This window comes from Microchirus variegatus (assembly GCF_963457635.1).
Source record: "Microchirus variegatus genome assembly, chromosome: 2".
Classification (NCBI taxonomy): Eukaryota; Metazoa; Chordata; class Actinopteri; order Pleuronectiformes; family Soleidae; genus Microchirus; species Microchirus variegatus.
Window position 1 is genome coordinate 43,847,291 of NC_139803.1, and position 12,529 is coordinate 43,859,819.

General features: G+C 43.4%; 1 protein-coding gene across 1 annotated transcript; it reads left to right on the top strand.

Annotated features, from left to right (window-relative positions):
• The first annotated feature begins 151 nt into the window (after positions 1 to 151).
• On the top strand, positions 152 to 12,454 carry LOC310944245 (RPA-related protein RADX). Its single transcript, XM_083909960.1, has 19 exons — positions 152 to 233; positions 880 to 991; positions 1,089 to 1,278; positions 1,358 to 1,455; positions 2,239 to 2,373; positions 2,458 to 2,624; positions 2,820 to 2,976; positions 4,039 to 4,147; positions 4,259 to 4,350; positions 4,463 to 4,588; positions 5,438 to 5,542; positions 6,491 to 6,664; positions 6,770 to 6,894; positions 6,976 to 7,160; positions 9,202 to 9,252; positions 9,450 to 9,493; positions 10,340 to 10,615; positions 10,697 to 10,840; positions 11,654 to 12,454. The coding sequence occupies exons 1-19, from the start codon at positions 153 to 155 to the stop codon at positions 11,776 to 11,778; spliced, it is 2,496 nt and encodes an 831-aa protein (XP_083766086.1). The 5' UTR covers position 152; the 3' UTR covers positions 11,779 to 12,454.
• Positions 12,455 to 12,529: the final 75 nt, after the last annotated feature.

Below are 12,529 nucleotides of genomic sequence, written 5' to 3' on the forward strand. Positions count from 1 at the left end.
TTTTTGTGAATTTTGTTACTAAAATATCCCAAATAAACTAAACAATAACATTTATTGTAGATTTAATTTAAAAAAAAGAAAAGAAAAAGGAGTGAATTTGGTTCTTTCTCCCACAATGCACCGCTCTGTTATTGTTTGGGTGTCCGTCCAACATGGCGGCCGCTGGCTGCGTCTTCCACAGAACCCTGACCCGGGTCAGAACCGGGACAAACAAAAACAACAACAACAACCAGGTATGATGACGACTTCTCTGATGTGGTGTCGGTGGCACGCGCCATGTGCCGCTAAACGACGTAAAAATAGAAAAAAATCGGTGTTTTTCACGTTAGCTAACATGGTTCTTAGCTTAGGGTTAACAGAAGTCTGAAGCGCGCGGAAAAAAACACGTTATATTAAGAAATAAAAAGCTGACAGGTCAACTTTAGATATGCCGAAGTCGTCACAAGGCCGTTCATGTTTGTATTAATGCTCATTTACTCACGTGGGTGTTTTATTTGACCCACTTTAAACTACGATCGTGTTAAATTGTCAGTTTTTTGAATGAGGTTTGGTCTGAGCTGAACTCTAGCTACACGTATTTAATCAAACTGACGCGCGGTCGGTGTTTAATCAATAATTGAAGATACGTGTGTATATATATGTACATATAGATAGTATATGTATATATTTTTTGATTGATTTGTCTTTTTTGTTGATATTTTAAAGGTGCAGTGTGTAGATTTTCTTCATCTGCTAACATTAGCAGCAACAGTTTAACAAATAACGGTCACACGAATCACTTACAAATGAAGAATAACTATGTTTTCGTTACTTTTTCAATAATAAGTTGTTATTTGTTAATATTTGCCTCACATTTGTAATTCCGCCTTTGTCCTGGAGGGGTCCTCGTCGTCTCCCGCCGTCTGCAGGGAGTCTCTGTTTGTGGTGGACGTGCTGCGCTACACCAGAGACCAGGGCTCGTCCGTCTACTTCCCGCAGGCCGTCCTCAACGGTGAGACACTGAGAGGAGACGGTGGACAAATGTTGGACAATTTAAGACAATAAGTCCTGAAGCAGAACCCTGTCTCTGGTGTCTCTGGTGTCTCCAGGTGACGACCTGTTTGACGTCGTACTGACGGACGGAGACTGCCGCCTTCAGGTCACTCTGGATCCCGGTCTGAACCGGCTCGTGGAGCGCAACGTCCTGCGTCCCGGATCGACGCTGCGCGACGCCACCTTCGTCCCCGCCATGTCCGCCCAGCGCCCAGCATGCACCGGGGCTTCGGGAGACACGGAGAGGTTAGCGAGGACGACGAGCTTAAACTGCCGAAAACGACGTCTCAGAGTTGACGTTTGTCCTTTTTTTTTTTTTTTTCAGCTATAGACTGACGAACGCGGAGGTCAGAGGTCAGAGTTCGCAGAGGTCGGACGTGGACCGCGACTCTCTGCCCTGGTTTGGATCGTCCAAACCTGCAGGTGAAATGATTGTTGCTAGCTTCAGTCGCTCACGTTCAAATGTTTGCGTCGGAATACGAGATTACGTCGCGTTCTCTGTTCGAGCTTTAAAATGTTCGCACAATAATGATAAGTTATGGACGTACAGTATTTACACCGATTGCGATAATTTGCGGTTGTGACTTGCGAGTCATCGTGAATCACACGAGAAAAAACTCACGTCGTTCAAATAATTTTAAAGGAAACGTTTGATAATTCTTCATCCAACTTTTAAAGTTGTGGTGCGTTCCATTTACCTCGGAACTGGGATTGACGTCACCGCCTGTTTGACCGTATTCCAGTTGTAGTCGGAAGTTGGAATTTCCAAGTTGAGAGGGCATTCCTTACAATTGGAACTTTTGGTCCGACTTGAAAAGTCGTGGTGCATTCCATTTATCTCGGAACTGGGAGTGACAACAAAGTGGCGTCAACGCATTCCAGTTGTAGTCGGAATTTCCAAGTTTAGGGGGCGTTCCTTCAATAGAAACTTCATCCGACTTTGGTGCGTTCCATTTATCTCGGATCTGGGAGTGACATTGCTGCCTGTTTGACCGTATTCCAGTAGTAGTCGGAAGTGGGAATTTCCAAGTTTAGTTGGCATTTCTTACAATAGGAACTTGGTCCGACTTGTAAAGTCGTGGTGCATTCCATTTATCTCGGAAATGGGAGTGACAACAAAGTGGCGTCAACGCATTCCAGTTGTATGACTTGCGAACAAATTCACGTCGTTTGCTAATTCTTCGATGATCGTGATTCGTCTTGCAGGACCTCTAGTTCCTCTCAGAGCCACTAGGGGCGTGTTTCTGCCTCTGTGGAACAGCGTGGACTACAGCGGGGACGCGTGGAGGGAAACGCCGTCCACTGACGACGAGGAGGACGAGGAAGACGAGGAGGAGCAAGGTACAGAGATAGATGTCAGTGTTGATGTTTGTAAATGTAAAGTACTTTATTTAAAAAAAAAAAAAAAAAACTGCGTATCCTCAGCACGACGACCCGGTGTGACGGTGTCCGAACTGCGCAGCGCCTTCCTGTCGGGACATCGGAACGCCGTCCGGGGCGCCGTCCAGCGACAGCTGATCGTACGCATCATCAACAAGTCATGCCTGGTGTATTATGGGAAAGCGGACCAATTTGGTATCTGCCCGTATAAGGTAAACAATCTCGTATTTACTACGAAGGAAGTACGAGAACATCTTACGATAGAATCGTTCTTTAACGTGTCTTTTTGTTCCCACATTGTTGTTTTAAAGCATCAAACTTGTGTAAATACACTAAAGTTGGGGCCTAACGTTGATCCCTGAGGAACGCCAGTCATTAACGACTTCCTGGTTTTTGTCGTTGTCCAGGCGATGCTTGAGGTTTGCGATCGTACAGGAAGTGTCTGCGCGGTGCTGTGGACCAGCATGCCCCTGCGCTGGTATCGCTGCCTGAAGCCCGGTGATGTCATCAGCCTGAGACGCTACCGCGTCAAGCGGCACTACCAGAGGGAGCTGGACGACATAGGTACGACACACAAACGCGTCCCGCTGTCTCGTAAGGACTTCTCTTTGATGGGGCGTTCCAGTTGTAGTCGGAAGTGGGAATTTCCAATTTGTGGGGGCGTTCCTTTAATAGGAACTTGATCCAACTTGAAAAGTTGTGGTGCATTCCATTCATCTCCGAACTGGAAGTGAAGTCAACGCGTTCCAGTTGTAGTCGGAAGTGGGAATTTCCAAGTTGAGGGGGTCTTCCTTCATTAGGAATTTGATTCAACTTGTAAATGTCTGGTGTGTTCCATTTATCTCGGAACTGGAAGTGACGTCAACGTGTTCCAGTTGTAGTCGGAAGTCGGAATTTCCAAGTTGAGGGGGTCTTCCTTCATTAGGAATTTGATTCAACTTGTAAATTTCTGGTGCGTTCCATTTATCTCGGAACTGGAAGGGACGTCAGCGCGTTCCAGTTGTAGTCGGAAGTGGGAATTTCCAAGTTGTTGGGGCGTTCCTTCAATAGGAACTTGATCCAACTTGAAACGTTGTGGTGCGTTCCATTTATCTCGGAACGGGAAGGGACGTCAATGCGTTCCAGTTGTAGTCGAAAGTCGGAATTTCCAAGTTTAGGGGGCATTCCTTACAATAGGAACTTGTAAAGTTGTGGTGCGTTTCATTTATCTCGGAACTGGAAGTAACATCAACGCGTTCCAGTTGGAGTCGGAACTCGGAATTTCCAAGTTGTTGGGGCGTTACTTTAATAGGAACTTTATCCAACTTGAAAAGTTGTTGTGCGTTCCATTTATCTCGGAACTAGGAGTGACGTCACCGCCTGTTTGACCGCGTTCCAGTTGTAGTCCAAAGTGGGAATTTCCAAGTTTAGGTGGCATTTCTTACAATAGGAACTTGGTCCAACTTGTAAAGTTGTGGTGCGTTCCATTTATCTCGGAACTGGACGTCAACACGGTCAAAGCGGCAGTGACGTAACCCCGAAACTTGTACATTTCCGACTTTCTTCTACAAATGGAACGTGGCCGCAGAGATAGTCGAGTGAAGACAGACGCGTCACTCAGTCCCCGTTTCTGTCGTTCCTGTCCAGAGATCAGCGTCAACAGTCGGAATCCTGCTGCGCACATAAAAGTTCTCCCAGAATCCTCGGTTTCTCCGGAACGTCTGCCACCCGAGCCGACCTACAACTTCCTCAACAGGTACGCGCGCACACACACACACACACACACACACACACACACACACACACACACACACACACACACACACACACACACACACACACACTCACTCTGACTCCTGTGTCTCAGCGAGGACCTCGCGGGCCGTCCTCACGCCACCGCGTGTGACGTCATCGGCCTCCTGACGTTCTCGGGGCGACCGGAGCGAGAGACGGTGAAGGGTGAGCGTCGCCGTGGTTACCGCCTAAAAAAAAAAAAATAATAAAATACACTGATAAAATGTAATTTAATTTAAATAAAAGATTTAGATTGACACGTTTTTTTCGTCGGTAGGCGGTCGAGGGGAGGAGCTTCTGCAGTATCGCTGGCTGCGATTGGAGGACGGCGCCAGCGATCGGCCAATCATGGTGAAGCTGTTCTGCACGTCTCAACCCGAGACGCACAGCAGGCTCCACCCACGTGAGACACACACACACACGCCGACTTAAAGCTGCAGTGCGTGATTTTTGTTGTCCTTGATGTTATTGTTCCGTCTCCGTTTGTTCTTCGTAAAAACAAAGAGACGATGTGATTTTATTTGTCAAATAAAACTATCAGACCTGACGGAGGGAGAGTGAGTCACTCACTCTCCCGCACCAAAGTCACTCACTCTCCCGCACCAAAGTCACTCACTCTCCCGCACCAATGTCACTCACTCTCCCGCACCAGAGTCACTCACTCTCTCACACCAAAGTCACTCACTCTCTCACACCAAAGTCACTCACTCTCCCACACCAAAGTCACTCACTCTCCCACACCAAAGTCACTCACTCTCTCACACCAAAGTCACTCACTCTCCCACACCAAAGTCACTCACTCTCTCACACCAAAGTCACTCACTCTCCCACACCAAAGTCACTCACTCTCTCACACCAAAGTCACTCACTCTCCCGCACCAAAGTCACTCACTCTCCCGCACCAAAGTCACTCACTCTCCCGCACCAAAGTCACTCACTCTCTCACACCAAAGTCACTCACTCTCCCACACCAAAGTCACTCACTCTCCCGCACCAAAGTCACTGCTGTATACACGCTTGTGTGTATACAGCAGCAGAGCAGGGGCGGGCGGAGACGAGATGCAGCAAAAATTCAAGTGTGAAACTTACTCGTCCGGTCGGTTATGTGTCCATTTATTTGACAGTACGACGTAAAAAAAAAGAAGACATTTGTTTATGTCTGAAAAGTTACGTCCTGCAGCTTTAAGACCAGGAAAAAAACGTCCATATTTTTAAACGTGAATGTAAACATTAAAGTCTCTCTCTCTCTCAGTGTCTGTGGTCGTGTGCACGAGGCTGAAGTTGATCAAATCCACGGACGACGCTCGCGGCTGCTTCTTCCTGACGAACACCGCGTACACACAGGTTTACTGCACAGGTAAACAAAAACAAACAAACAATGCTAACGTACGACGACTTCCTCTCTGTGGCCCCGCCCACTCTGTCTTCTCGCACTCCGCTTGTTTGCGAACAATCAGCAACTGTACGCTTAAAATTTAAGAGCGTCCATAGCAGAAAAATGTATATATATATATATATATACTTATGTATATATACACATATATATAAATAAACAATATATATATTTATATATATATATATATATACACATAGCTAAAGCTGTAGCATTTACCATATATATGTATACAGTAGCTAGTACATATATGTATATATATGTGTAAATATGTGTGTATATATATATATATATATATATACATATACACATATGTGGATATATATATATATATATATATATACAAACACATGTGGATATATATATATATACACACATATATGTACATATACACATAAACAAACGTGTATATACCGTATATACACACATATATTCACACATGGATATATGTGTATGTATGTGTGTATATACATATACATATATACACATATGTGGATATATATATATATACTGACATATAAGTATATACACACATACACATAAACACACGTGTATATACCTGTTTATATACATATATGTATATACACACATACTTACACATATATATATACACACACATATACACACGTGTGTGTATATATATATATATATATACACATATATGTAAACACACATTAATACATATATATTCACGTATATGTGTGTATATATATATATATATATATATATAGCTAAATCTGTAGCACGTAACCTATATATGTGTATACATATACACATGTACACGTGTATATATATATACATATATCTCCATATATATGTATGTATGAGTGAATGGTTGTTGCTTTGTTTTTGTTTTGGTGTCTGGAGCTTTACTAACGCTGCGTCCTCTCTCCTGATTGGTGGACGTATCAGGACGAGGCGACCACTCACGTATGAGTTATCGTAAACTCGGTCCGGTGCGACGTTTCCTCCGCTGGCTGCGGAGCCAGGATGACGGACAGGTGCTGAGCCGGGCTCTGATTGGAGGCTCCTTGGCGTTCCCGCCCCGCCCCGTCTCCCTGGAGACGTACATGAAAGAGCGGCGAGGTCAGCTGATCATCACGGGTCACTGGGTCTGTCCCTATATGACCTGTTATTCACCGTTTGTGTGTGTGTGTGTGTGCGTGTGTGCGTGTGTGCGTGTGTGTCCAGGTGAGCCAGGTTTCCTGCGAGGGGCGGAGCTTCAGAGGCGTCTGGAGGAGCTCAGGTACCGCGAGCGATGCACCGTCTGTATCCAGGCGACCGTTACCATGGTCGCGTACAGCCGCAGAGGACAGGTGAGCCACTACTTCCTGTTTGACCCGCTACAGTAAAAGTGGGCGGAGCCTCACCTGACATCCTCCTCCGCCTCGTCACAGGAGGATCGTTGTTTGTTCTGGACGGACCGAGCTTCCTCCTCCTCCTCCTCCTCATCCTCGTCCCCGCCCCTCCCTCCTCTTCACTCCACCCCTCTCTCCTCCGCCACCTCCTCGCCTTTATCTCCGACCTCTTTGTGCTCAGCTGTCAGTCATCTGACTCCGCCTCCTCCGGACCACAGAGCAGGGTGAGGCATTAAAGACTCACTCTCCCACACCAAAGTCACTCACTCTCTCACTCACTCTCCCACACCAGTCACTCACTCTCCCACACCAAAGTCACTCACTCTCCCGTACCAAAGTCACTCACTCTCCCACACCAGTCACTCACTCTCCCGCACCAAAGTCACTCACTCTCCCACACCAAAGTCGCTCACTCTCTCACACCAAAGTCGCTCACTCTCCCACACCAAAGTCACTCACTCTCCCGCACCAAAGTCACTCACCTTCCCGCACCAAAGTCACTCACTCTCACACACCAAAGTCACTCACTCTCACACACCAAAGTCACTCACTCTCTCACACCAAAGTCACTCACTCTCCCTCACCAAAGTCACTCACTCTCCCTCACCAAAGTCACTCACTCTCCCACACCAAAGTCACTCACTCTCCCACACCAAAGTCACTCTCTCACTCTCCCACACCAAAGTCACTCACTCTCACACACCAGTCACTCACTCTCACACACCAAAGTCACTCACTCTCCCGCACCAAAGTCACTCACTCTCCCAGACCAAAGTCACTCACTCTCACACACCAAAGTCACTCACTCTCCCACACCAAAGTAACTCACTCACACACTAGTCACTCACTCTCCCACACCAAAGTCACTCACTCTCCCGCACCAAAGTCACTCACTCTCCCGCACCAAAGTAACTCACTCTCTCGCACCAAAGTCACTCACTCTCCCGCACCAAAGTCACTCACTCTCCCGCACCAAAGTCACTCACTCTCCCTCACCAAAGTCACTCACTCTCCCACACCAAAGTCACTCACTCTCCCACACCAAAGTCACTCACTCTCCCGCACCAAAGTCACTCTCTCACTCTCCCGCACCAAAGTCACTCACTCTCACACACCAGTCACTCACTCTCACACACCAAAGTCACTCACTCTCCCGCACCAAAGTCACTCACTCTCCCAGACCAAAGTCACTCACTCTCACACACCAAAGTCACTCACTCTCCCACACCAAAGTAACTCACTCACACACTAGTCACTCACTCTCCCACACCAAAGTCACTCACTCTCCCGCACCAAAGTCACTCACTCTCCCGCACCAAAGTAACTCACTCTCTCACACCAAAGTCACTCACTCTCCCGCACCAAAGTCACTCACTCTCCCGCACCAAAGTCACTCACTCTCCCGCACCAAAGTCACTCACTCTCCCTCACCAAAGTCACTCACTCTCCCGCACCAAAGTCACTCACTCTCCCGCACCAAAGTCACTCACTCTCCCGCACCAAAGTCACTCACTCTCCCGCACCAAAGTCACTCACTCTCCCACACCAAAGTCACTCACTCTCCCGCACCAAAGTCACTCTCTCACTCTCCCACACCAAAGTCACTCACTCTCACACACCAGTCACTCACTCTCACACACCAAAGTCACTCACTCTCCCGCACCAAAGTCACTCACTCTCCCAGACCAAAGTCACTCACTCTCACACACCAAAGTCACTCACTCTCCCACACCAAAGTAACTCACTCACACACTAGTCACTCACTCTCCCACACCAAAGTCACTCACTCTCCCGCACCAAAGTCACTCACTCTCCCGCACCAAAGTAACTCACTCTCTCACACCAAAGTCACTCACTCTCCCGCACCAAAGTCACTCACTCTCCCGCACCAAAGTCACTCACTCTCCCGCACCAAAGTCACTCACTCTCCCTCACCAAAGTCACTCACTCTCCCGCACCAAAGTCACTCACTCTCCCGCACCAAAGTCACTCACTCTCCCGCACCAAAGTCACTCACTCTCCCGCACCAAAGTCACTCACTCTCTCACACCAAAGCCACTCACTCTCCCACACCAAAGTCACTCACTCTCCCACACCAAAGTCACTCACTCTCCCACACCAAAGTCCATTGTGTGAAATAAAGACATGAAACACGTTCTAAAGATACCGTCGACTTAAACTGACGTAGATTTTCTGAAGCAGAAAAGACTCAAACAACAGAAAAGTGTCTTAACTCCATGTTTTCACTCACGTTTGTTTCATCAGGAGGAAGAAGAGGAAGCAGCTGCTGCTGCAGCCTGAGACGCCAAGAAAGAGGTGAGAACGAAATGAAAGTATATAAAAATGGTTTTATTGCCAAATATTAGACAGGAAATGAGGAAACTTCCCTCACCACCAAAGAAACCAGGAAATCCTTGTTTTTGCAACTAATATTTACCGCTAAGCAAAAACCATGTTTGATCAAAGATGAAGATAAAGACTAATTATTCATTTATTTCTCTCTTTTTATTCAGACACCCACTGGTCACATTACAGGAGGAAGAAAACAACCAGACAGGTGTTTACGCGCATTTTTGTGGAATAAAAATTAGTCTATTAAGAAAAAATATAAAAAAAATAGGATTAAATATATTAATTAAAAATATAGATTCATTCAGGGTGTTAATCTCTTCCCTGTCCACTGTCTTTTATTTATTTATTAATTAATTAATTAATTAATCAATCAATTAATTAAAAAAAAAATATATACTAATAATTGATTTTCTTAGTTTTGTTTTATTTTGGGTTTCCTTTTTTTAATTAATTAAATACATTTTCTAATTTCAATTTTTTTTTCTCCTCCCTGTCCGCTGTCTTTTATTTATTTATTAATTAATTTATTCATTTACTTAATGAATGAATTACTTAATTAATTAATAATAATACAAAATAATAATAATTGATGTTCTTCGTTTTGTTTTGGGCGTTTAACTAATCATTAAATAATAATTAATTAATTAATTAATTAATTAATTAATTAATTAATTAGATTTCAAATTTCAATTTCATTTTTTTTTTCAAAATCTCTGTTTTCTAAACAAACTAGATCATTTATTTTGGCTTTTAATGAGATAATTTTTCACAATTCACCATAAAGTAGCAACAAAATGTCCTCGCAAGTATCAAAAAGTGTGTAAAAAAAAGTCTAAAAGTCTAAAAACTCATAACATGTATAACAACAATGATTATATATTTTATATTTAATTTAAGAAAAATAAAAAAAGACAAATTCGCAGGGTCCTCACAAGTGAGTAGAAATACCGTGGTCCCCACAAGTCATCCAAAAACAGTACGGCTTGTGTGTGTGTAATTAGTTCTAATAATAATCAATAATCATTAATGTGTGTGTGTGTGTGTGTGTCAGTGATTCTGTTCGAAGCCTCAATGGAGTTTCTAGAAAACGCCGTCAGTGACGACTGCGACGACGACGGTGACGACGACGGTGACGACGAAGGGGGCGTGTCCTTCGTCACCGCGCCCCTCCCCCCCGCCTTCACGCCCATCGGCGTGGAGACGCTGCCGCTGCGCTATGACCACGCCCACAGGGAGGAGCAGGCCGCCGCTGTGGCGATGGGAGGGTGGGTGGAGCCTGGGAGGTTTGACTCCGCCTTTGAGGACTACTACACACTGAGACTCAGAGGTACACATACACACACACACACGTTCATGTATCGGTGACATACGGGGGCCGTGTGGTAATTTGACGACCGTTTCCTCTCAGCTCTGACTGACGGCGTCATGGTCGACGCCTACTTCCTCCCTCATGGCTCCTCCCCCTTCCCTCTCCTCCTTCCTCACACCAACACCTGGACCTCCATCTTATCACACGGAGCCTTCTCCTCACACCAACCTCCACCTTCACCAGGTCAGCACACACACACACACACACACACACACACACACACACACACGTTAGTCCTTAACGTAACCAGGTCCTCAGAAAATGAGCTTCTGCCTCATTAGGACCAGGTTTTGTCTGGTGGGCCGCCTAGTGGGCCATGAAGGTACTACATTTGTGCTGTGAAACGTTAGAAATAACTTTGTTGTTACATTTTAAATAATTGTGAAATATAGGTATTTTAAAAAGTTTTTTTTTTTTTAACAAAAAAAATGTTTCATTCAAATTCATCTTTTAATTAATTAATTAATTAATTAATCAATGAATAAATTAATAAATACATAAATTAATTAATTGATTAATGAATAAATAAATAAATTAATCAATGAATACATAAATTAATTAATTCATTAATTGATTAATGAATAAATACATAAATTAATCAATGAATACATAAATAAATAAATAAATTAATTAATACATTAATTAATTACAAAAATAAGTTGTAAAAAATAAGTTGCTTTGCAAACTCCTATATTCATGTTTTTGGGACTCTATAATAAAAAGTTAATTTAACATGAATTTAAGTAAATTTGACAAAATTAACTTAAATTCACACAGAATATTTTAAAATAGAATAATATTATATAATATTTTACAGTGTAGATAAACACAGAAAGTTGAAATTTTATATTTTCAGTCATTTTCAGTATATATGTACGTATACATGTATGTTCATAATATATGATAAATAACTAAAGGTTTTAGGTGTTCAGCTAAAATTCTCTCTTTTTTGATGATGATGACGATGATGATGATGATGTCATCACTTGTCCTCAGGCGACCTCATCAACATGGCCGCCCAGCTGACCAATCAGAGGCTGGTGTGCGTCCTGGAGGCGTGTCAGCTGGGCGGAGCAAACGTGGAGCTGATCCTGAGTCGAGCGTTTCACCTGCTGCACTGAAACACGCAGCACAGATGCATGATGGGAGCTGGAGTTTTAGTTTCCAAAATGTTTTTCTAAATTGTTGATACTTATTTTTCATGCATGAAGCACTTTCCTTTGTTTATTTATTCATGTTTCCACACATAACACTTTATGTTACTGAGTGTATACATTAGTGTATATATGTAGTTTATGGCGATGTTCTCTGTTTCTAAGATGACAGTTTATTTTATTTTCACTTATTTTTAAACATACATTACATCGCTAAAAGTTACAAAATGTGTTTAAAAAAAATTGGTGTGTGTTGTAAATTTTTCTTACGTTTTAAAAAAACTTAACAATGTGGAATTTTATATTATTTAAAGTTCTTAAAAGTGTTGCCGCTGATAAAGCGATAGTTCCTGTATGAGGTGCTGACACAGGGGGGCGCTCATGAGTCAAACTGTCATCTTTAAATGATTCACTAAAATGACTTGAAGCCTAAAAATAACAGTAACAAAATGTCATTTTTGATTTCTCAAAGTAAAATTTTAAATTTATTTTTAAAAAGTGACTTTTCCAGAAAACGTAAATATCGTGAAACTTAACATTTACTGTGACTCTGGCCTTAGTTTCATATTTGTTTTTGTTTTTTTTACAGTAAAAAGTTAGTTTGACGCTAAAAACAACAAAAAATGTGACGCTAAAAAAGTGTTTGTGCTCTGAAAAAAAACAACTTTTGTTTGTTTGTGAATGTTTTTATTTATTATTTTCTTGCTCGTCGCTGCTT

What these genes read in the sequence shown, in the direction of transcription:
- LOC310944245 (XM_083909960.1), top strand. Translation starts at nt 153, where the DNA reads ATGGCGGCCGCTGGCTGCGTCTTCCACAGAACCCTGACCCGGGTCAGA. An exon ending in GCTTCGGGAGACACGGAGAG is followed by an intron (nt 1,279 to 1,357) that starts GTTAGCGAGGAC and finishes TTTTTTTTTCAG; the next exon opens with CTATAGACTGACGAACGCGG. An exon ending in CTACACACTGAGACTCAGAG is followed by an intron (nt 10,616 to 10,696) that starts GTACACATACAC and finishes GTTTCCTCTCAG; the next exon opens with CTCTGACTGACGGCGTCATG.